The sequence below is a fragment of the Colias croceus genome, chromosome 7, assembly GCF_905220415.1.
Source record: "Colias croceus chromosome 7, ilColCroc2.1".
In the NCBI taxonomy this organism is placed as follows: Eukaryota; Metazoa; Arthropoda; class Insecta; order Lepidoptera; family Pieridae; genus Colias; species Colias croceus.
In genome coordinates, this window is record NC_059543.1 from 4125609 (window position 1) to 4148583 (window position 22975).

General features: G+C 32.1%; 2 protein-coding genes across 13 annotated transcripts in view; both read right to left on the reverse strand.

Annotated features, from left to right (window-relative positions):
• Positions 1 to 7563, reverse strand: part of LOC123693338 (calcium-activated potassium channel slowpoke) — a 44146-nt gene extending 36583 nt beyond the window's left edge. For 9 of the 12 annotated variants that reach the window (XM_045638392.1, XM_045638390.1, XM_045638386.1 and 6 more), the window contains exon 1: positions 6738 to 7562. In XM_045638392.1, the coding sequence (XP_045494348.1) occupies positions 6738 to 7052 (315 nt within the window). In that variant the 5' untranslated portion in view covers positions 7053 to 7562. Of the gene's footprint in view, positions 1 to 6737 lie in introns of all 12 variants that reach the window. The other 3 variants (XM_045638384.1, XM_045638385.1, XM_045638393.1) reach the window with 1 other exon arrangement.
• Positions 7564 to 9890: 2327 nt separating this feature from the next.
• Positions 9891 to 20571, reverse strand: LOC123693298 (protein spaetzle-like). Its single transcript, XM_045638318.1, has 9 exons — positions 20520 to 20571; positions 20230 to 20278; positions 19225 to 19316; positions 19009 to 19119; positions 18663 to 18763; positions 18180 to 18227; positions 17265 to 17739; positions 10426 to 10482; positions 9891 to 9917 (listed from the first exon to the last, which is right to left on the reverse strand). Exons 1-7 carry the CDS (start codon positions 20544 to 20546, stop codon positions 17565 to 17567), a joined length of 603 nt encoding a protein of 200 aa, XP_045494274.1. The 5' UTR covers positions 20547 to 20571; the 3' UTR covers positions 9891 to 9917; positions 10426 to 10482; positions 17265 to 17564.
• Between the last annotated feature and the right edge of the window lie 2404 nt (positions 20572 to 22975).

Below are 22975 nucleotides of genomic sequence, written 5' to 3' on the forward strand. Positions count from 1 at the left end.
GGTTGGGTCAATTAATGAAATGTGTTGAAAGCAAGCCCATCATATAATAATTTATTTAATTAAGGAATTTCAAAAGATATTTGTAGTAGATAGATTTAAAATAGAATTTTGAGAAATTTTTAAATTAGATAATAAAGAACGAAAGAAGATATTCCAATCTGCCTGTGAATACAGACTCAGTGTAAATTTTTTATAACGAGATGACATTCTGAAGTTTACCCGATGTTTTATTCGTATACATTTTTATAAGTAGATTTATAAGCAGTTGTTTTTAAAAATTTATCTTTGAAAGGAAGCTTCTCTCTAATAAAATCACCGTCATGACACACCCACCATAAATTTATTTTGAATCAAAACACCACGTAAAATAACGCTCAAGCCCGTAAGAATATGAAATTTGTTTCAGGTCACTAATGAAGGTAACTATTATTCTTCCTAAAACAGTAAGTTTCAGCTGGGTTTGCGTACAATTAGTATTCAAGTACACCTCGACATTTTCGTGTGACGTGCTCGAATGTTTACGTGGGCTGCCTTTAATTTTTGTATGCTCCCAAAACGAACTTAATTTTCAGGTTCTTTGAATTATAAAACATGTCACGTGAACTTTTCAGTGCAGCAAGCTTCTTTATTATGCCCACAAGATGGCTTATTTAAACCGAGTTTTATTACAGTACATTTCTAAGTGGTTTTCATTTTCAATTATGAATAACTATAGTACATTTTGTGGTACTTGTTAAATTGTATGAATGACGTTATACAAGTTATTCATATAAATACATTATTTTAGTATAGTTTATAATTAAAATAATGTGGAGGGTTGTATTTTTGGTATCATTGCATAGCATATAGGTACTGACTATAAAGATGCCACAATATTATTTTAAAACATTTTAATTAAGTTCATGTACCTACAATTTATGAAAAGATCTAAAAATGTCTTTGTGAAGGCCCAGCTTCACAAAGACTTAGTTTACACTAGTGACATGACTCTTCAGAATTGTTTCCTGTGATTGTTTCTTAGAGGATAAAAACTGCGTTAAAAACAACCGACTTCAAAAACGCAGAAGTAAAAAATAAAATAGATTTGATATTATTAATTACTACATATTATTTAGATGTGCTATTTACTATAAAGGTTTGATTTCGGTGCACGGGCATAATACTGAGTGCTTAGTGTTTGGCACCGACTTCAAACCTTTTTATTCGACACCATCCGGCATCCCGCATCGAACAAAACAAGAATCATGTAAATAGGTTCAGAAACCTCGGAGTAATCGGCGTACATACATAAAAAAAAAAAAAAATTATACCGGCCGAATTGATAACCTCCTCGTTTTTTTTGAAGTCGGTTAAAAATAAACAGTCCTAGCAAAAATGTTGACATCTCTCTCCACCAAAAGGGAATCGATCCGAATTACACGCCACAAACTTTGCCTGTTAAATATTTAATAACGTTGTGACAGAACGCTACACGTTTTTTGTACTTTTTTTCAATCGATCGCTCTCAAAATAGCCTTCTGCGACCTAATAAACAGAAATAAATTTTAACTCTTAATTTAAATTGGCTATAACTAACACAAGACAGCGGTTGTTGCGCGTAAATTTTGAAACATATTAGATCTAGGCATTGGCCGCAGTCTAGAAATAATTTACCGCAGGATGTTAAACTTGTTCTCGAGTTCCGATATTAAATTGTTTTTTTTATGATATAAGACAATAAATACATCACGTGCTTGTCTGTTTTCTATTATGTAAACTGAAAATATTAGCTTTGTCTAATAATAAACAGTTGCATTAAAGGGAGTGTCACGTCCGACTAATGAAAAATATGGTGTGAAGTGATAATTCAAAGCTCGCTCAGTAATTAAGTGAATCTATTAGTTATAAAAATAGCAAATGCTATGTATTTTTATTCGTATCGCTGAATTTTATTTCATAAGAGAAAGGTAAAAATTGTATATTTCTGATTGAATCATTCATACACAATTTATTTTTCAAGTTATTGATATTTTATAGTTTGGTTTGGATATACGGTTTTTTTGTATAGATAAAACTGCTGTTCAATTAGTTAGAGCACAGAACCGACCAGAAAAAACATTTCTTGATTAAAAATTTACAGCATCGGAATTTCAGATTAAAAAATAGGAGTCGCAAGTCTGGCATTGCAATGTTTAGTCTTTGAGCGACAATATAACAGCTCCAGATTTGGAAAAGCGATTGCAGTGAAAACGATTAATCGAGCCTTAACCCCTTTGTACGATTGTATTTCTTATATAGTAGCGCAACTCCTGTGAACCGCACAAGTGCTGGCAATCGATAGGACTCCGCCCATTGACCTATTTACAGGGATTAGGGGGCGCTTCAAGCTTGTCTTGCATTTTTGTCAAAAAAGGTTTACTCTATTCTTTATGCCCACATTTGGCAATCTCAAAGTGTCAATACGGCGTTTTTATTTTACTAGATATTCGACCTACTTAATCCTGCGTAATGGCTGGCACGCACCGGCATTTGTCCTTCGAATGTTTGGAACTATCACTTCGAGATACCCCACTTGGTTTACGATCATATTACTTTGGATCTAAACCTACTTCTTGTTATGATACCCATTAAGTTGGGTACACACATTAATTTCCGCAATATTTTTCAAATAAAATACAGGCTGTATTTAGATTCAAATACGTATTTTAACCGAGTTATTGTTTTTAAAAGCACATCTACCATAAAAGCCTCATTTAGTACAGCTCATTCATAAATAATATAAAAATCCGCTTTACATAACTACTATAATTCCCAGTCTAACAAAAACATTTAGCCGAGATAAACCCACCTAAGTGGGAGTTAAGAAGGACAGTTCTACAAAAAGCCATGCGCAATTCCATTTATACTGGGTAGGCTTTTACCGGCGTCCGGCGTGGTCTACTTTCTGATCTTTAGCAAACTTTACTCATGCAAAGGATGAATGCCCGTCCCGTGTTTTCAGAACTTAAACTAGACAGACTAGTGTTCATAGAAAAATAAACTTCATTTTTATCGTGTCACAGGTTATAATTCCCTAGTAGAATTTTTTTAAGGTTGACCGTGGGGAGCTATGAAAACTTATTTTAGGAAAATCCTGAAACTTTTGTAGATTCAGTCGTGTTGTTTCTTCAAAAAATGTTTTTTTATTTCAGATTTACATCAGAATCACATTTTTTTTAAATTAGGTATTTTTTAAATTAATTTTTAGTTTGTTACATAAATGAATGTATTTACTGAATCTAATGGGTGTATAGATTTTCGAACAAACAACATTACCGTATATCAGGAAGTGATTTCATAGAGATTTGGCAAGCGATAAGGTTTCCTAGCCAAACGATCTAGGATGAACAATATACCTAATACTCATGTTTAACTAGGTCGTAATGGCTACTCTTTCACGATAAATCATTTTTTTAAATCCTTGATACATTTTTTCCATATTTTGTAGAGCATTACTTTTTTTTTCTTTCATTAATGATGAAGACGTTAAATTATGATTATATTGGAAAATGTTTCGTTGCAAGAAGGTCTCACAATACAAAAATACGACATCGATCGATTAATCAAAATTATTACTTTTTTACATCTGTTACTTTCCGGTTAAATATAGCATTTTCTTGTTTATAAAGAAACAACCACTTGAAAGTAGGGACTTAATCGATGGATTTGTCCGCTTTCGTGCTAAAGTCATGTAGGTATAAAAATTCAAAGCATTGTTTTCTTTGAGTAAATGTAAAAGGAACGTGGGCAGCGGCAATAAACAAAGCTTATTAAAATATTAAATTCTGAGAAAACTATGCTCATACACAAATTCTTATTTCTTTATTTTCGTATGTTCAAATAACAATCGAGATTTATGTTAATAATTAATATTATTTGTAGAAATATTTTGGAAAAAAATATTTTGAGAAAAAATTATAATTTGAAGTGCATGTTGAAAGCTGTATCGTATTTTAAACATTGTTTACTTTGTTAATGAGATTCGGTTTAAATTTCTATAGGTACTTCCGGTAATAAAAATAATTTACCAATTCACGAAATGGAAGGTAAAGTGCGTTTATTTTAGTCGCTTGTTTATGTAAGCTTACGTTTATATACCTTTACAAGAAAGTAACTAATGATGTAAGATGAAAGAAGTGCATTCATTTATATTTCAGAAAAATTGTTCATTATCAAAACGTAGAAATTTATGTACACATAGCAATAAGATCTACGCAATTAACGTCTCAAAAGTGCGTTTATGGCCGTCATTTAATTTATTGCTCTTCAGAATTAATCACGTATAATGTAGGTATATGCTTTTATAAATAAATGTATTCCCAAAGCTAAAGGTTGGCTGAGAGTCTGCAGAGGGTAGACTATTTCGGCGTCTATATAAATAATTTTACCTGACGGGTGAGCAGAAATATCAGACCTCTTTTCAAAGGTCACTCTTGAATCCGAATACAGTTAACATTTATCCCCAATTCCGGGACAGGTTTAGATTCGAACGTTCTAGAGGGTTGTCTGGGGCAACCAAAATTAGACCTATCAAATCAATTTCGCATTGCCTTTTGACTATGTGACCTCAATCTAAAACGGGTAATGGTTAAAAGGTATGCGCTTGGCATTCTTTTACAGTTTTAAGAGTTGTAAACAATTTTAGAATCTAATTAATATACATATGTATGTGTGCATGATTAGCGAGTTCTTATTATAACAGCTTTTTTATTACTTGTTAATATTACTCAACAAATCATTACGATCATAAAATGAATGAACAATCATTTTAAAAGAAATATAACCATAACTTATATTCTCTCAAATTGAATCTTCTAGTTTGTAAACACCTTGCTCAATTATAAAATCAATCAATTACGGAACCAAAATGCAATCTATTTGTTCAGCACACAAACACTTCACACTTTATGTGACTTGTGGCTGAATTACTGAAATGTATGCCTCTATTTTTAATTATTTTTCTCTGAATGAAATTTGTGTAGCATGAAAAAGTTGACCTATATTTTATGCCAGATCGATTTAGACATACGTGTACATTTAATGTTTACGATCTTAGAAGATAATGGGTTTTATCTAATCTGGAGTCACATCATGTCGTCCTTTATTATGTCTCACATTCAAGCATGTAGCTTGCTGACGTACATATAACTTGGCAGTAAACAGTTTCCATACGCAGACTCGTTCAGTATTGGCGAGTGACGTAGATAAGTTGTAGTTCAAGAGCTACAGGAAGCCCTATACAACCTACGCAATGAAAGGTAGAAAGCGAAATGAAACATACTTGAACTAGGAGGCATCGATAACAGAATCAGGTCAGGGTCCATTGCGCGTCACGTGCTTATAGCTAAGGAATTCTTATTAGTTAATGTTCGATGGAAAGCGAGGAAAGGCAATTTATTCGATTAGGTTATTGGACGTTTATGGCCGTGGTATTCTTTTGTTTAAGGTTATTACATACCAGCAGCTCTAAGTAAATGCTTACATGAAATATACGATTCTATGACTTTATTGTGTGCTTAATTCTTAGGTATACAATATGAATATTATATAATGCTTTTCATAAATCAGGTATGTTTTGATAATACGTTGTATAGTAAAAAATACATATTCATTGTGTTTACAAAAAACGAATCCTTGTCTATGTTACCTACGTGTTTTATTATTCGATTTCAAAGTCAAGTTCAATGTTCCAAACTGGTTATCAATTTATTATAATTCGGCAAAAGATGCATCGTACTGCATCGATTATAATATAAACTACTCATAATGTTCTCAAGGTAATATTATGGAAATATATATAAAAATGTTTCTTTGGGATGGTTATTAACTTTGATTAGATTTTTTTTTATATTTCATGTTATGTTTGATCGTTTACATTAACTATCTATCTATCCAATGATTATTCAATTGTAATGCAATGCTCATTAAATTTTAATTTATAAAGATTATCAGTTGCCTACCTATTACTTGAAATGAGAAGTACCTACATTCCTGTACAAAATAATACACATGAATATTCTTTAATATAAAATTATGCTAAATTCGTATATATAATATACATAAGAAATCGCGCTTGCGTCCCTATTAAACGATGACGTCATAGAGACAAACATAGATACATTCCCTCTGGAGTTTCAAGCTAGAAACTCTTAACATGCAATGTTGCAAATGTGTGCGTTGGAACTATTCTACATGCATAAGTTATTGGTCGAAATATGTGAGCAAATAAACGAAGCAAAAGTTGCATTTATTTTAGTGACTATATTGTAGGTTTTTGTGAGATTATAATCTAGATATTTAAATGAATAAGAATGTATTATAAAACCTTACGGGTAAGGCTACTTTAAAAAGTGAGAATATGCGGCATTTAACACAGAAGTGATGATTACCAAAAACAAAAATATTACTTATCTTTTCGTTATCCTAATAGCTTTTACAATTAACTGGTAAGAGGGTAGATAGGCACAATGATAATGTTTTGATTGAACGCTTCTGCGATAGGATGTGCTTTGTTTTACTTTATAATTTTATCTTAGAAAGTGCACTGAATAAATGTAAAATAATATGAGTAAGTATGTAAAATAGTTTTCAGGTAGGCCGTAGGTTGTGAAAATAAAAAGTAAATTCGCTGTAGGTATCGTAACGTGGGGAAGTGATAATTTATTAGAGAAAAGTTTGAGTGTGCGTTAAAAATATTTAGATGAAACATGGAAACTTACCAGTATACGTCCAGTGGTGGTCTGACCGGAGATGAGTTCGCCGGCCCAATCCTTGGCCTCGGTCATGAAGGTGCCTTCGAACTCCTGTTTGCCCTGGCGCGCCGCCTTCTGCTCCTTCTGCTTGGGGTCGTTCGGAGACAGCTCGGGCTCCCGGCGGCAGCAGACGAACGCGCACGCGCGACATAGCAGCACCACCAGCAGGCCCGCGAGGAACGTGAAGATAGACGACAGTAGGAAGCACCACCATTTTCGGACACTGAGGCAGTCATCTTCAGGGCTCGGCGCGGTTGTCGCCTCTTCCTCGGACGAAGCCATTCCCCGAGGGCGCGAGGCATCCAGGCGAATGCGCCATGCACGTGCAGAGACGCGCGCGCTCGCACGTCAGCCCGCGCGCGACTGGTCGTCGAGCGAGGCCGAGTGCCGAGTGGGCGCCGCGCCGTTCGATGCCGCGGGATCGATCCGCGCCTGCGCGCTTGCTACCGTCCGCTCATGCCGACCCGCGGAGCGCGACCCTCTCTTATCTTCTCTTCTGGAATCCTCGCGCTTCTCCGACCCACCCTGCCGACCCGCGACACCCTGAATGCCACTTTTCCCACCTGCGGCACTATTTTGAACGGATCCAACCGCGTTCGGGTGATGCAGTGTTTCCCGGGAAGAAGCTCTCGATCTAATAGACAACCATCAATTTCAAATTTTCATCCGCCCCGAATACGTTTTTAATTTAACATCTCGATATGACACGATCGAAAAGGAACTCCGCCTTCGTGCACCAGTCCGAACGGTTAAGTGACTTCGCGTATCAAAGCCTGTCAGAGAACTGAGTTGCCATAAGCGGACGGAGGCGATAAAGTGGAAGGTTTTACTTTGTGGCCGCTACGGATGTCTATGTTTCATTGTTGAATGAGTATTACGCCCTCTATAGGATCGGCGGCGCTTTGTGCTACGAAACTCGTAGACGGTTAGGAAATGCTACGATTTTGAGAACGTCACATTCCACAAGGACGCGGCACGCTTTGTTTTTCAGTTTCTATGCGTATTGTTAGTGAAGTTAAGAATGAGTATTGCATTTTTAAAATACAGCCTGTGTTTTAACTAACATTCTAAAGTTTATAAAATATATTTACCAAAAGGTGAATTTATAAAAGATAGGTATCTTCACAGAATATGCTATTTATAATTTTATGTAGGTAATGGCTCTTGATTCAAAGTTATAAAACAAAATGAACGTTATGTAATAACAAATAAGTACGTATTTTTATATTATACTAGAGGTTCGCCCCGTGGTACATATTTCGCAATAAAAGGTAGCCTATGTCCTTTCTCGGGTATCAAAATATCTCCATACCAAATTTCATGCAAATTGGTTCAGTAGTTTAGGCGTGATTGAGTGACAGACAGACAGAGTTACTTTCGCATTTATAATATTAGTATGGATTTTAATCAATTGTATCTGTTTTTAAATCATATAAATAGAATATATAAGATATTTGTTTATATACTACAAGGAAATATAAAATAAATACACAATGAATACTATTACACAATTTATTGAAACTAATACTTATTTTTTACATAAATGCATTTTTGTCTACAATATACATATTCGTTATATTTTTACAACTACACACTTTACATTAATATGTTTTAAATAATAACAAAATAGTTACACATACATAACAGCTTGAATAATAAAAAAATCCTCAAGAAGGTACTAACTATACATATAATATTCAAATAAACTACTTACACATCATTATAATAAATAAAACAAAGTCGCTTTTTCCGTTCCTATATCCCTATGTATGCTTAAATCTTTTAAACTAAGCACCGGATTTTGATGCGGTTTTTTTTAATAGTTATTATAATATAAATTTTATTGATTACAGAGGAAGGTTTTAGTATAATTATAATTTATTAGGTTTTGGACGAAGCGGGCGAAGCCGCGGGCGGAAAGCTAGTTAATACATAACTATGTTTAAAATAATGACGAAATAGCTTAAATAGAAAACAAATTTCTTCTTATATACCATTAAATATTATATTACTTTTTAGTTTTTACTGTTTATCAGGAACAGTATCTCCGATCCATTTTAGATAGGGTGGGTTTCCATTTTTGATTGGTAAAGAGATTACTTCACATACCTCGTAAGGATGGTTTGAACGGACAAATTCCGTAAGTTGGTCGACGAGAGATGTGCGTGTTTTTATCATTAACAGTGCCTGAAATAAATAACTCAATTAGTAATAAAGAAATTTTAAATGTGTAGTTACAAATCTGGTATAGTTTTAAGTGAGGAATGGTTTTAAAAATAATAAATCTTATAATATAAAAATGAATCCCAAAATGGTAAGCGCATAACTTGAGAACGGCATAACCGATTTCGTTAATTCTTTTTTTATAATATTCCTTGAAGTTCGAGGATGGTTCTTATGTAGAGAAAACGTGAATATGTACCACGGGCGAAGCCGGGGCGGACCGCAAGTTTGACTATAAAAATAAATCAAAAAATACAAATCGAAGCGACTTGATAAAAAAAACATATAAATAAACAAAAGAGAACATTCCGAATATCATCAACATTTTTAGAATTTATTTTATGAAAGTTAAACAATTATTTCTCTAGTTTCCCAATCCTCAAAATCTACAAATAAATGCTAAGAAATATGAAGGTATCTAATAATAAAATACATTATGAAAACTACCCTTCATAGTTATTGTTAATCAGCTTTATTTGAGTTAAATTGAGGATATCTCGTCTAAGCTCGTCTAGTCTCTATCGTTAAATATAATTGTAGATCATCAAGCTGCATTTTGTCAATTCATATCAGTTTCTAACCATTGTATCCTTAAATACATAACTTCAAATTAAAAACTTTTCATTCATGTTAACTATGAAAGAAGTTGATATGAGTAGACAAATTTAAAAACGACAGTGCATTTAGAATTATTCTACCTTAAAGAATCTGCAAGATTTGATATCTCACTTATATTTATATTGTCCAAGTAAAGGTAAGTACAAACCTCGCTATCCTCATTAATTTCATTCTTCCACTCATAAATAGATGTCACTTGTGGTATAATGTTAACGCATGCAGCTAATTTGTTCTTCACAAGACCATGACCAATGGTTTTACCAACATCAGTATTTGGAACAGTGACATAGGCCACAGAGTATTTATCTGAACAGAAGATAATTATTAATTGCTTTATATTATTCTAAATCAAATCAAAATTTCTATTATTCTATATGTACCACGGGCAAAGCCAGTGCGGACAGCTAGTATGTAATTAAAACAGGGTAAGAGGTGCATACTAAAGATACTGAATTGTTTTTATAAATTTTGGTTTGATCATACTTATTGTTAATATGTAAATGCATTTTTTCAGCTTTATTTTAAGAATGCTTATTATTCATATTTTTTGAGAACAATAGTAATATGACGGTAGTATTATTGAACGATTATCTTATTATTTATATTGGTATTGATAGCATGTATTGAAGAATTTATGCCAATTAAAATAATAAAATTAGCTGCTAATGCTAAATGAAGTATCTGAAAGGGCTTCTTTAAGAAATTCAGATTTCCTTTCCCGCAGAGTTTAAATGAAATTCCTTGTATTTACTTAAGTAAACAGAATGCTTTTCAGTAATAATTATCTACAAATATTTAACACTTAGATACTTACCGGCATCTACAATACCAGAAGACATGTTGTTGGCGAAAATAAGATACGGCCTAAAAACTGTAAAATAAAAAGCTATCAAATGCTTCTTGTTAAAAGCTGCTAGCATCGTATGCTATTATAGTTTTATTTATATTAGTACTTTGTGTTCATACGCCAATTAAATATTGTTCTAAAAACGTCTGCGAAAATGCCGATGTGTTGCTGTAAATAAATACTACCGTGCCTAGCTGTACCTAACAGGTAACCCAGGGGGGGGACACTTAGAACAAACTGACATTTATTAAAGAAAGCCACGCGATCTATACTTTGGCGAGTAAAAACTTATTTAAATAAGTTTATATTAAATCCCCAAAAGATGGCATCGCACTTTCCGAAGTTTTTGCAAAGTGAATAAAGATATTTAAATAAATGGAAATTATTCTTTAAACATTGTTTTATTTTAATAGATCGAATGCATGTCTTACTTTTTTTCAAATTCCAATAAATAATTTTGCGATTTCAATCGCTTCATATGGTATCAAATTAATAAACTTGCAACATCTTCTGAAAGCTTCTCAGTGTTGTCCTATATGAAATCAATGCAGTAAAATAAGGCAAATGAAAACCTTTCTTTATTCAAAGTTTAAATGAATTAGAACAATAATCTCAGATTTTTAATTCAGTACCTATCTTATCTAGAACTATAATTATTCAGGAAAATATTTTACATAAAAAAATAGTGCGTCTAACTAAATAAAATACTGAAAACGTCTTATTTAATTTACATGAAAAGTGTTAAATATGATTTATTAATTGGTAACATTGACTAACTTTTTTTTTGTAATTTGTATTTGATAATTCTGTCATAAAATGGCGGCGACTATACGTGAACGGTGAAGTTTATTTACGTTAAAATTACTTAATTAGTTCATTTTGTTGATAATCGTGTGAAGTTTATAGTTCTCGTGAAAGTGTGGTGAAAGTGCGTTGAATCGAGCCCTACGTTCAGGCTTTCAAAACGTTTTACTGAAAATTATGTGCACGGACAGTTTTGTTTTAGATAAGTACTTAAAAATATGTAATATTACAATATGTGAAAGCATTTAAAAAATAAAGAACTAATTTCTTTTATTGTCGTTTTCTTCATTATCCTTAGTAAGTACTTCAATTTGTTTTAAGAAATTTGACTGAATTATACCTATTTAGCACTTCCAAATATCTCATTTTTAAAGACTCCGTATTTATATTCATATAATGAAACTAATATAAATACTAATTATATAAGCTAATTATCTTGTAATTATTACAACTGAAAAGTTTTTTTTTAAATCACCTAAATCTTTAAAAACCATCCATTTTGTAATCATTTAGATCTTAGTCTTATTTCTAAAATGTTGAAAATAAATGATAATAAATCAGTTGTAGGTATTCTCTGAAACAATATCGCTCTCCTATTTCAATAACGACGCAAATATAATATGTGAGCATTTATTCCAGGCACATATTATTTTTGCCTGAAATGATTATTCAAATTAAATTGCGTCGTTATTTATAGAAGAGTAGTGATAAAAAAAATATACCTATTATATGTATGTAGGTATATGGAATTAGTTCTAACCCCAAAATCCAGAGGGCTCATTGTCGCCAGTCAAAGTCAAATAGGTTGGCCTTCATATGCTTCAAGAGGGCTCTCTATGCCCTATTATACATTATACTCTTTGAGGTAACCTGTAATGTTTTGATTTTTTTTGATAGCTGTCAATGTCAAACTGTCAAGTGTTATCAATGTCACGAACTAAGAGCAATTAACCTATAGAGTACTTGTATCGAGCGTATACAATTTACATATATTTGTTTCTCTCTATCTAAAGAAAACGTCGTATGAAAGAATGAGACAGCTATAGACAACAAGCTACGTTTCAACATAGTCATGGCACCATTTTTACTATAGGTACGTATTTAGATAGATAGAAAGTGATAGTGATGGGATGTGCTTCAATCGATAAAATCGTGAATGTATTTTGCATTTACGGTTTCGTGAAATAATAAATAATAAAAAAACAAAACTTATAATTAATTTCAGTTGAATACATTATTTGTTTAATCCTACGTATATAATAAATGCGAAATTATGTGAGAAGGGATGTTACTCTTTCACTGCGGAACCGATTACAATGAAATTTTGTACATACACACATAGGTTAGGTTTTATCCCGGAAATCCCACGTGAACGGGAACTGTGCAGGATTTTCTTTAAAAACGCGGGCGGAAAGTTAGTACATTATAAAAGAAATTTTAAAACTTGAAATGTAATTTAAAATAAAGAAGGAAATGATGATAAAGTTAAAGGAGTGAGGAGAAAGGCACAGTCAGCATGAAGGAATCATGCAGCATTTTAACAAGTTAATAAAAGGACAGTCTTAATGAAAACATTTTCCTAACATCCTACTAATAAATCGAAAGTTTGTGAGGATGGATGTTTGTTACTCTTTCACGCGAATACTACTAAACCGATTAAAATGAAATTTGGAAAAATTACTTTTGATCCCGTAAATCCAACAGGAATGGGAACTATGCGGGTTTTTCTTTGAAAACGCATGTATATTAAGTATGTATTTCAATAGTAGTTTCTCATCTATGAGAACTGTCATTTAATCAACCGTTTAATTTTCACATAGTTACACATTTAAAGTAGGTAACTTATGTGTAAAAAATTTCAAAATAAAAATTCACTCTCTTTAATCAAATGTATTTATTATCTACAGGAACAAAAAAAAACGTAGGTAAGCGTAAGATTGCACAATTCTTCTAGAGTATCCATCTTGATAACAAGTAGGCTCGAAATGCAGTGAACACAATATTGCAAATTGTGGCGGCGTCCAATCAACTCATGTCTCACGTTTTATACCCATTTTTTATTTAGCTCTGGAAATCTAAAACAAAATGAATTTATTAATAATCTGAAAGAGAAATTAATAAACAACAAACGAAAACTAAAACACATAGTGCAAATAAAACAACCACGTGGTATGTTCTATTTTCCTGCGGTAAAAAATTTACATCTATTATTTGCAACAACAACTACATATAAATCTGATTTATGAAACAAAATAAATAAATCAACGTTAATATGAAATAGATTTTTTGTCATAAATCGATAATATACGCTAGATGTGTTACAACACTACGGTGGTAAACAAAATGCCAAACGTGATATTATTGTGACGTTTTTTAAAAATTATTTCATTATTTTATATTCCACAACCCCATAAAGTGGGTAAATGTTACAGTTACAACATAAAATTACAAAAAAGCGCTTGATAAAACCTTCAAATAGGTTTAAAACATAAATATTTATCAATTTGCTGAAAATCACTTACCGATGGAAAGATATTTTTACATTGTTTTTATCCAAAACTCCCATTCGACTAGTGATAGCCGGTTGCTAAACATACAATAGTTATTTTAGCACACTGACAAATAAAAAGAAACACTGTACACTTTATATTTTCTAAATATTTCGTTAAAAACACTTGACGCACTGAGCCCACCAGCTGGTTGGAAAACAAACTGACTGCCGGCGCGCTACGTTTGAAGACAGTGCAGATACTCTATCGCTATCTCAATCTGGCTTATGCTGTTATTGACTAAGAGTAAGTAGATTAGAAAATATGTATTTTGTTCTGTCTTAATATAAGAACTCTATAGGTTAATTGCTCTTAGGTCACGAACGTTTCGTTATAGCACACCCCGGACACTCCATACAAAATTATTGTTTTGACAGTCACACCACACCCCGGACACTCCATACAAAATGATTGTTTTGACAGTCACACTGTAGAGACTGCAAATGTGTGTGTAAACGCTTTATGGTTGGCAAATTTGTGACTAGCGTAAAAAAAAATTCGCGTTTTTCTGATGAAATACATCCGTAAACAGCATAATATTTAACCATTTTCTACGAAAAACGATAATCACAAATCCAAAATAATAAAATTACTTTATGTCAATTTGATTAATGTTGTCAATCTTCGTTGCGTTTCGTCTAATGTCGCCTCTACACATAGGCCAGCGCATTCGCCAGCGCGCTGGCGGTGCGCTTGCAAACGCGCTTGTGAGTAATCCACACATTGGAAGGTCGTTCAGTATGGTTTGGTTCGAGCCAATGTGCGGACGTATTCAAAATGGATGTAACAAACAAAGAAATAAACACACTTTCACATTTATAATGCAATGTCTTGAGACATTGGATTAAAATCCATGTCTCAAGAACATTTTGATTTAAAATAGTATTGTTAATAATTAATTGTGTAATTTTAATACTAACGTAGTTTTTAAGGTACCAAGATACTAACAATTATATGGATATTGCAATTATCTGAAATAAATTGAATAAATAAATAATATTAAAGTAGGATGCTCTTTGTGAAGTAAAACATTGTGAGAAAAACGGCATGTCCAAGAACCTTATTTATTTTGCACTTTTAATACATAGGTACAACATTTTTATTTTTATGGTACTTATTTTTTGGGTTCTACAGGCAGTTTTCACTCTGATAGAGCTCAATAAATTTAAATGTTTCCTCGTTACTCATATTGTTCGCCATTTTGTCAAGTTAGGTGTTAATTCGCCGCACGAAAAAAACGTGCACTCCTGATAGCTGCTACAGTCAAACTGATCGCGCGGCCAATGTGTGGATGGTGCGCCAAGCTTGCGACAAGTGTCCTTTGATGTTTCCGACACCGCGCGGCAAGCTCGCGAGCGCGCTGGCCAACATTCAAATACCTACCACGAGCGCGCGAACGCCCGTTCTACACATTGGACAAGTGCATGTGCCAACGCGCTTGCGAACGCGTTGGCCTATGTGAAGTGCCGGCATAAGACGTCGTTGGTATCGTCCTTGCGGGGAAATGGGTACCATAACATGTCTGATCGTGCGGGGTGAGGTAAGTGTTTAATTTTGGCGGGAGGCGGAGAGTGTCCGTTCTGTAGCGTTTAGCTACTATTATGTATTCTGTGGTTATAGGTTGAACAATGTTTGAATAATTAAAGTTTAGTTTTTAATCGTGGGTTTTAATAGTGTTTTAGTTAAAGATTAATTATTATTATTACTCTTGGGGTTTCTTTAGTTAACTGCCGCACGTATTATAGGTTTTTTGTGGGAGGGGAGGAGGGAGGAGGAGGGGGGGACCCTCCCCCCAAAAGGGGAAAGTTAGGAAACCAATAGTTTTGGAGAAAAATCAATTTTCCTATTCTAACCTCAAAATGTATGGAATTGGTGTAAAATCATTTTAACTAAGCATTAGACGATAATAACAAAAAATTTACGATACATAAATAAAATACAAACAAGTTGTGTAAACCTACGTAGTTTTTTTATTTGAGTCGGAATCGCCCTAAAGTCGCTTCTGGCGGCAGTTCAAGAGTTAAACTAACACGCTCGTCGCTTCGCTCCTCGCTACCTATTTGGATATTAAAAATAAAAGTTTAATAGTTTTTTAACCTACGTAGATTTATTTTTTTTTTTGAGTGGGAATCGCCCTAAAGTCGCTTCTGGCACTCGCCCGCCGCTGCATTAAGTCACAGTACAGTGAAATGGAACGTCTTGGTCCGCTTTTTTGCACAACAAAACGGATAAATGCGCTTTTTTCGCACAAAAAATTATTAACTTTAAAAATTAATAACTAAAAAACTACAAGTTTCCTAACGATAATATTTTGGAATTACAATCTTACATTACCTAGCTAACTAACAATATAAATATTTCCAACAAATTCGTGCGGCAGTTAACTAAAGCCAACCCTTACTCTTTAAAAAAATATTACATTAAAATCTTTAAAATTAATAAAATCGAAAATATTTAAAACCACGGAAATTAAAAGTACATAATAAAAATATATGAATGAGCATGAAAAGCGCTGTGCTAGATTAAAATAATTTTCCCAGGAGTGCCCCTTTTTTATTTTAAAAAAAAATTAAAAATACGCAAAGTTTGTAAAAAATGACAAAGAAAAGTATTTTTTAAATATTAATTCGAAATTAGAAATATGAGCATATAAAGTTTATTTCATGGAGTATATTTTTCAGTCATCAATGTATTTAAAAATTACTTTTCTGGAACTGATAATTACATTCAAAGTCCCCCATACCTCGCGCCTACTGACATCTTCAAAGACCTGTATTATGAAAACTAAGCTTCGAAATACAAAAATTTTTCGTATAGGTACATACCGAGATTATACAGGTGTAACATACTAAAATATAACCGAAATCTGAAACCTGACCCTGAAATCTGTGTCCGCTTCGCGTGAAATGCCCCCCATACATAATTTATGGATCTTATAGATTAAAAATAAAAGGGTATTAGGTAGTATTTATTATATTATAATATAAAATACACAATAAAATATGATTGGAAAAAAAACTTTAGGTAACTACTAAGCTTATTATAAGTATTTATTATTGTAAATGAAATAAATATATTATATCTACCTATTCATAATTAAAAAATAATATAGACATGTTTGTGTTTTGTATAAACGTCAATTTAACTTAAAACTAATTATAAACCATTTTTATCTAATTTTTCAATAGACTTTATCACATTTTAAATTTATTATAAATTATTATCAATAGATACAACTATAGTAAGTGCGTAATGGTAGGTACAACTTAAATAGGTACTTATCGTAATAACATTATGTTCTACTTACGGTGTCTCACAAATATATGCCGTTAATCTATAACAAATTCAAATAAAATAAATAAATATTGTACCTACTTAGTTATGTATATTAAATCTATACAATCACAAAATACAACCATGCTCTATAATAACGTAAAACTGCGTCATACCTACTGCGTTTATAAATTACTGACATCACAACACGTTCTCGATACCATTACCACGGTAAACAGATACGAATAATATGTTACATACTGACTACTGTGATATTACGCCTTGCTTTCGTCGTAAAACCACATATTAATTATTAACCATATTATGTTCCAGTTACCTATAAATAATATCTAATTTCAAAAACACAGCTACACATACTTGAATACAAGTAGGTAGGTACTAATGACTAATGACATAGAATTTCAAAATGAACCTAATATACGCTAAATACAATAATATAATATCACATGTTATTTTTTTTTACTCTAAAGACCGTGCTACACAGGAACAACAACTAGGGATGCGGAAGTAGTCATAAAAAACCGAATTTCCTGAAATTGCCATCATTTGTCGGAGGACGTACTTTTGCACGCATAATCCTTCGTAGTTTCGGTTGCGCACTCTATCAGCACAGATCCCAAAGTTCATTTTCTCTCTAGAATACAAATAGGTACACATGTTAGATAGACGATATATTCTGTTTTTAAATTATTGATTATTATTAGTACGAGATCCCACTGCAAGTGCGTTCACCGATTTTTTGCTAAAACCCAAATTTTGTTGGCCATTGAACCTTTTTACCTACTTGGGAAATAGTAAAAACCCATAAGACTTTAATAATCAAATCCATACTAATATTATAAATGCGAAAGTAACTCTGTCTGTCTGTCTGTTACTCAATCACGCCTAAACTACTGAACCAATTTGCATGAAATTTGGTATGGAGATATTTTGATACCCGAGAAAGGACATAGGCTACCTTTTATTGCGAAATATGTACCACGGGCGAAGCCGGGGCGGACCACTAGTTGATTATAAGCACTTGAATATATGTTAACATGAAGAAAAAATTTAATTAAAGACAAGTGTACTCACTCATAATAAGAAGTAATTTCCCTCTTCATCTTTCTACTATTGCTAGAGCTGCAACAGGAGATTCTTATTAGTTATTAAAATTAATATAAATAGGAGGATGATAATAAAAACAAATCATCCCATAAACAGATGGGCAAAGGATGGAATCTTAGACCAATTCATTTAAATTAGATATATTCTGTTGACCAATAAGTTATGACTTATGAGTAAAATATTTTTCATAAAATAAGAAATACTGAATAATTTTTTGTTTTATTTATGTGTCTACAAATTAATCCATTCTAATATTATAAATGCGAAAGTAACACTCTCTGTCTGTCTGTTACTCAATGGTATAGTGATATTTTGATACCCGAGAAAAGACATAGGATAGGTTTTATCCCGGAAATCCCACGGGAACGGGAACTATGCGGGTTTTTCTTCTTCGCGGGCGAAGCCAGGGGTAGAAAGAAAGCCATGTAGTTACATATTAAAAAGACTTACCTGCATTTTTCTACACGAAATCTTTGTATCAACTCATATTTTGGATTTAAAATGTAATACCACGTGCCATTCGCACTCTGAGCTGCTTTTGGAGTAGAAATCTAAAATAATGGTTATATTATTACTACTTATGTGTGTACCTAATGGTATGTACAGTATAAAAAATAATTTTCATCAAAAACGTATCATCCTGAGTTTAATAAATTACCTGTTATCGATAAAAGAAAATCAAAGCACGAAGAATCCTCAGTATGTAGTGTAAAACTTATTTACATTATTTATACAAACAGTACATAGTAGCATTTCATTACTAATATGAGTTAATTGCCAATATTTAGATACTTACTATTTCTTCAGATTTGCACAAAGGAGTTTCGCGGGAACTATCAGTTTTGTCATTTAATTCATATGTATTTGCAAGTAAATCCTCGTTTGAAATTTTTTTACTTGCTTTGAGCTGAAATAACATATAATAAAATTCAATATAAAAAAATCACAGAACATGAAAAAAATATATATTCCATAGGGATATGCGTGTGCTTATTTTTTGTTAAGTACTAACCTCTTTTACAAGATCTAACGCTAATCCTTCTGGGTAATTTGGAACATATTCACAAATTCCTGTTAAACATTCTTCTGTAAGAATCTTCACATCTATAATGAAACAAAAGATTATAAAATATATATAAAATCCTAGTATAAATAGGTCATTGATAAAATCATTTCCCGTAGCAACCAACGATTATACGTAGATACTTTTATTAAATAAACTAGCTTCCGCCCGCGACTCCGTCCGCGCGGATGTCGGTCTTCGCGTGGATGGTTTATTCCTCCATTTTGAGTAACTCTGACAATGATGTCTTATAAATATCTATTGTTCCCAAATACGGCTATAATAAAACAACATGTAGGTATGGATAAAACTGAAAAATAAAGATAATTTTTTTTCTACGGATTTTTCCAGGATAAAAAGTATCCTATTTTACGCCCAGGATAATAAGGTATAATTATACCAAGTTTCATCGAAATCGAACCGTTAGTTTTCACGTGATGCCTTCACATACAGACAGACAGACAGACAGACAAAAATTTTTTTAATCACATATTTGGGTTTGATATCGATCCAGTATTCCCCCCTGGTATTTATTTTTTCAATATTTTCAGTGTACAGAATTGACCCTTCTACAGATTTATTATATGTAAGTAATATAGATTTTTACTTTAACGTACAAAATTTATAATTATTAAATAAGTTATAATTAATAAATAGAATAATTATTTTTTTTTGCTGTCTAGTATATTCTATGACAAAATTAATTATACTAATATTTAAGAGAAATCAAGCCATCTATGTATTGTAATAACCGTTGCGTTTTTTTTGCGTGTATCCATTGCCACGTTCACCACAATAAAATGACGAAGGACACTATACTTAAGGCATTTAAAATTATAATACTATTTGTCAGTTTATCCCTTTCATAGAACAAAATATTCAGTTTCATACATAAATATTAGCAATAATAGATCCATTACATTATTAACTTTTTGGGCACTCAATTATACATACCGAGTTGGGCCAAAGTTCCTGTAAATGTGATGAAAACGTGCATGTAGATCTGAAAATAAGTATTTAAATGTTAATTATATTAATGTATGTTATATCTTTGATCGAACAATGAAATTATTTAATTTAATATTTTTGCGTATTATTTATCTATACTCGTAAAATGTTTAAAAAAAAGTTTCGTTCAAATAAATTATCTAAACTACTTAAAAAAATCTGCAACAAATTCTTGTTAAAAAAAAATTATGAAATAAAATCATTAGATAGTTACGAATATTTAAAAAAATACTTACGAGTACTAAGGTCCGTTCATGAGCCATGTTTCACGTTATCATGAAAACTTTGAACTGAACTACTGAATTAGTTCCCATTTAATATATATCACTATATCCATATTGGATTTACCTTACTCGATTTCATATTTTCCTGTCCCCATATAAAGCTCATTATTCAATTATATTATCGTTATTCTGTGAATCTTTCGCGATTTCCGATATATTTCCAATTTCCTCAGCTTTAATTAAATAATTTATTTAATTGGTTTATTTTAGGCTTTGAAATAATTCTAAAATAAACCAATGATTACCTATACCAAGATTTACATTTACAGTGAATGTAAATCTTGCATTTATCAAATTTTATAGATTTTAAAAGGTACCTACGTTATTATAATATGACAGATTCTCAGTCCGGAAATCATGAATTAAAAATTAAAAATGCTTCGATGAACCTAATAAGCATTAAAACTAATTAATATTTATGTTTAAGGCAATAATATTATGTATTTCAAAACAAATCTTGCGTAACTTTTGCTAAATAGATAAATGCATAAATAGCCTATATGTTTAGGGAAAAATGTTTAACATAGTTTGCATAATATTTATTACCTGCTTAAATTATTACACAAGGAACTGTAATTGCACATTTAAAAAATTGTGGTCCTGTTATAATTTATATTTTCAGGATTTCATTGCTCATTTATGTTCCATATTCTTGGTAAATTTACAATATAATATTATTCTGTAAAAAGTACAAAAGTAAATTAAAGGTTTTAACTTTTAATACCTAACTAGGTACATATAAATAGTTGCATCATTATGGTATGTTCCCGAGCGCTTGCTAATAAATTTAATAATTATATTATAAATAAAGTCTAGTCGAAATAGTAAGGATATGATATAGTATCAATATTCGAATTGGAACTGCAAAGCGTATAATTCTCATAATATTCGAATCCGGAGTATTTCAGGAGAAATTCGCGATATCATCCGTTTACCAGAAAATATATTCAGGAAATATCCAATGTTCGTCTTAAGACGAAACTAGGAAGTTAATTTTAATAATATTTTCTATTTATATATTCAGTGTTTTAAAGTTTTTTTTTTAATTTACAAATTGAAACACTTTTTTTAAGCGTAGAATATTAGTATTTTATAATTTATCAAGTGATTTTTTTGCCATTGAGAGTTATATGAGTGCCTACACTCATGAAAATGTCGCAGTGGCCTGAAAGTCGCACATTACATATTTATTGACATTACGAAAAATCGATACATGAATCCTTTTATTTGCTCCCGCTGCATGTAGAACTAAGCAATAAATATTGCTTTAACATATGATTGCAATAATTGTACATATAATTTGTAAAATAAGTGTACCTATTGATGCGCTAAGCGAGTATAAAATAAAGTCAATCAGCAATCGGAGAAAGTATTTTCAGTGTTGAATTACAAATTTTTTCATAAGGTCTTACTCCTACCGAAGGAGTTAGAGGATTAGTTTGTTTCCTTTTTATATGTCAAAGGGCACATGTTTTTCAAATAGGCCAGTAAGAGGCCAGTAACTAGATTATTGTGTGAACAATTTTTTAAATGATGTGATGGGCAGTGTCTTAAGTCCTACGCTCTTTCTTCTCTACGTAAATGGACTCTGTTCACTCAAACTCAACCAGGCTAAGATTTTTGCTTACGCAGACGATACCGCTGTGATTTTCCACGGCAGATCTTGGAGGGAAGCGTATAGCGCTGCAGAAACCGGAATGCAAACTGTCGCCAACTGGCTCCACCACAACTTGCTTAGCCTCAATATAGGTAAAACCAAACTTATGAATTTTAATATAAGCAATAGGACCAATGCCCCGAAAGAATTATCCCTAACAATACATAGATGTCAAAATGACACTTCCAACTGCAAATGTACTGCTCTGGAAAATGTCACCTATATAAGGTATCTAGGTGTGATTATTGACAAACACCTTACCTGGAATTTACAAACTGATTTAGTAAAGACACGTGTGAGAAAATTAACCTACATTTTTAGAAAACTAAGACTAATTGCAGATATCAAAATGATCAAAATGACTTATTTTGCACTTTGTCAATCTATTTTAAACTACTGTCTCGTCTCTTGGGGTTCCGCAAAAAAATGTCATCTTATAAAAGTTGAGCGCGCGCAAAGAGCAATTCTTAAAACCATATTTAAAAAGAATTTAAGATATCCCACCAAAGAATTGTATCAAGAGGCTGGTATACTAACGGTGCGTCAGCTATACATACTAGCAGTAATTCTAAAATTCCATAAAATAGCTCCAAACACAATTATAACGAACGAACGCACTCGAAGAAATCCTGCATGGAGGAAACATAGCTGTAATATGTCTTTCGGTAGCAAGGCGTTTATATTCATGGGTCCTCACTTATACTCCATAATTAACAAAAAACTAAATATCTTTCCTATGACCAAGTTCCGC

Bases quoted from the DNA above. Each gene is read 5' to 3' on its own strand.
- LOC123693298 (XM_045638318.1), bottom strand. From the start codon at position 20,546: ATGGCTCATGAACGGACCTTAGTACTC. The intron at 20,279-20,519 runs GTAAGTATTTTT...ACTTATTTTCAG, and splicing joins ATGAACGGACCTTAGTACTC to ATCTACATGCACGTTTTCAT. The intron at 19,120-19,224 runs GTTAGTACTTAA...ATGTTATTTCAG, and splicing joins CGTTAGATCTTGTAAAAGAG to CTCAAAGCAAGTAAAAAAAT.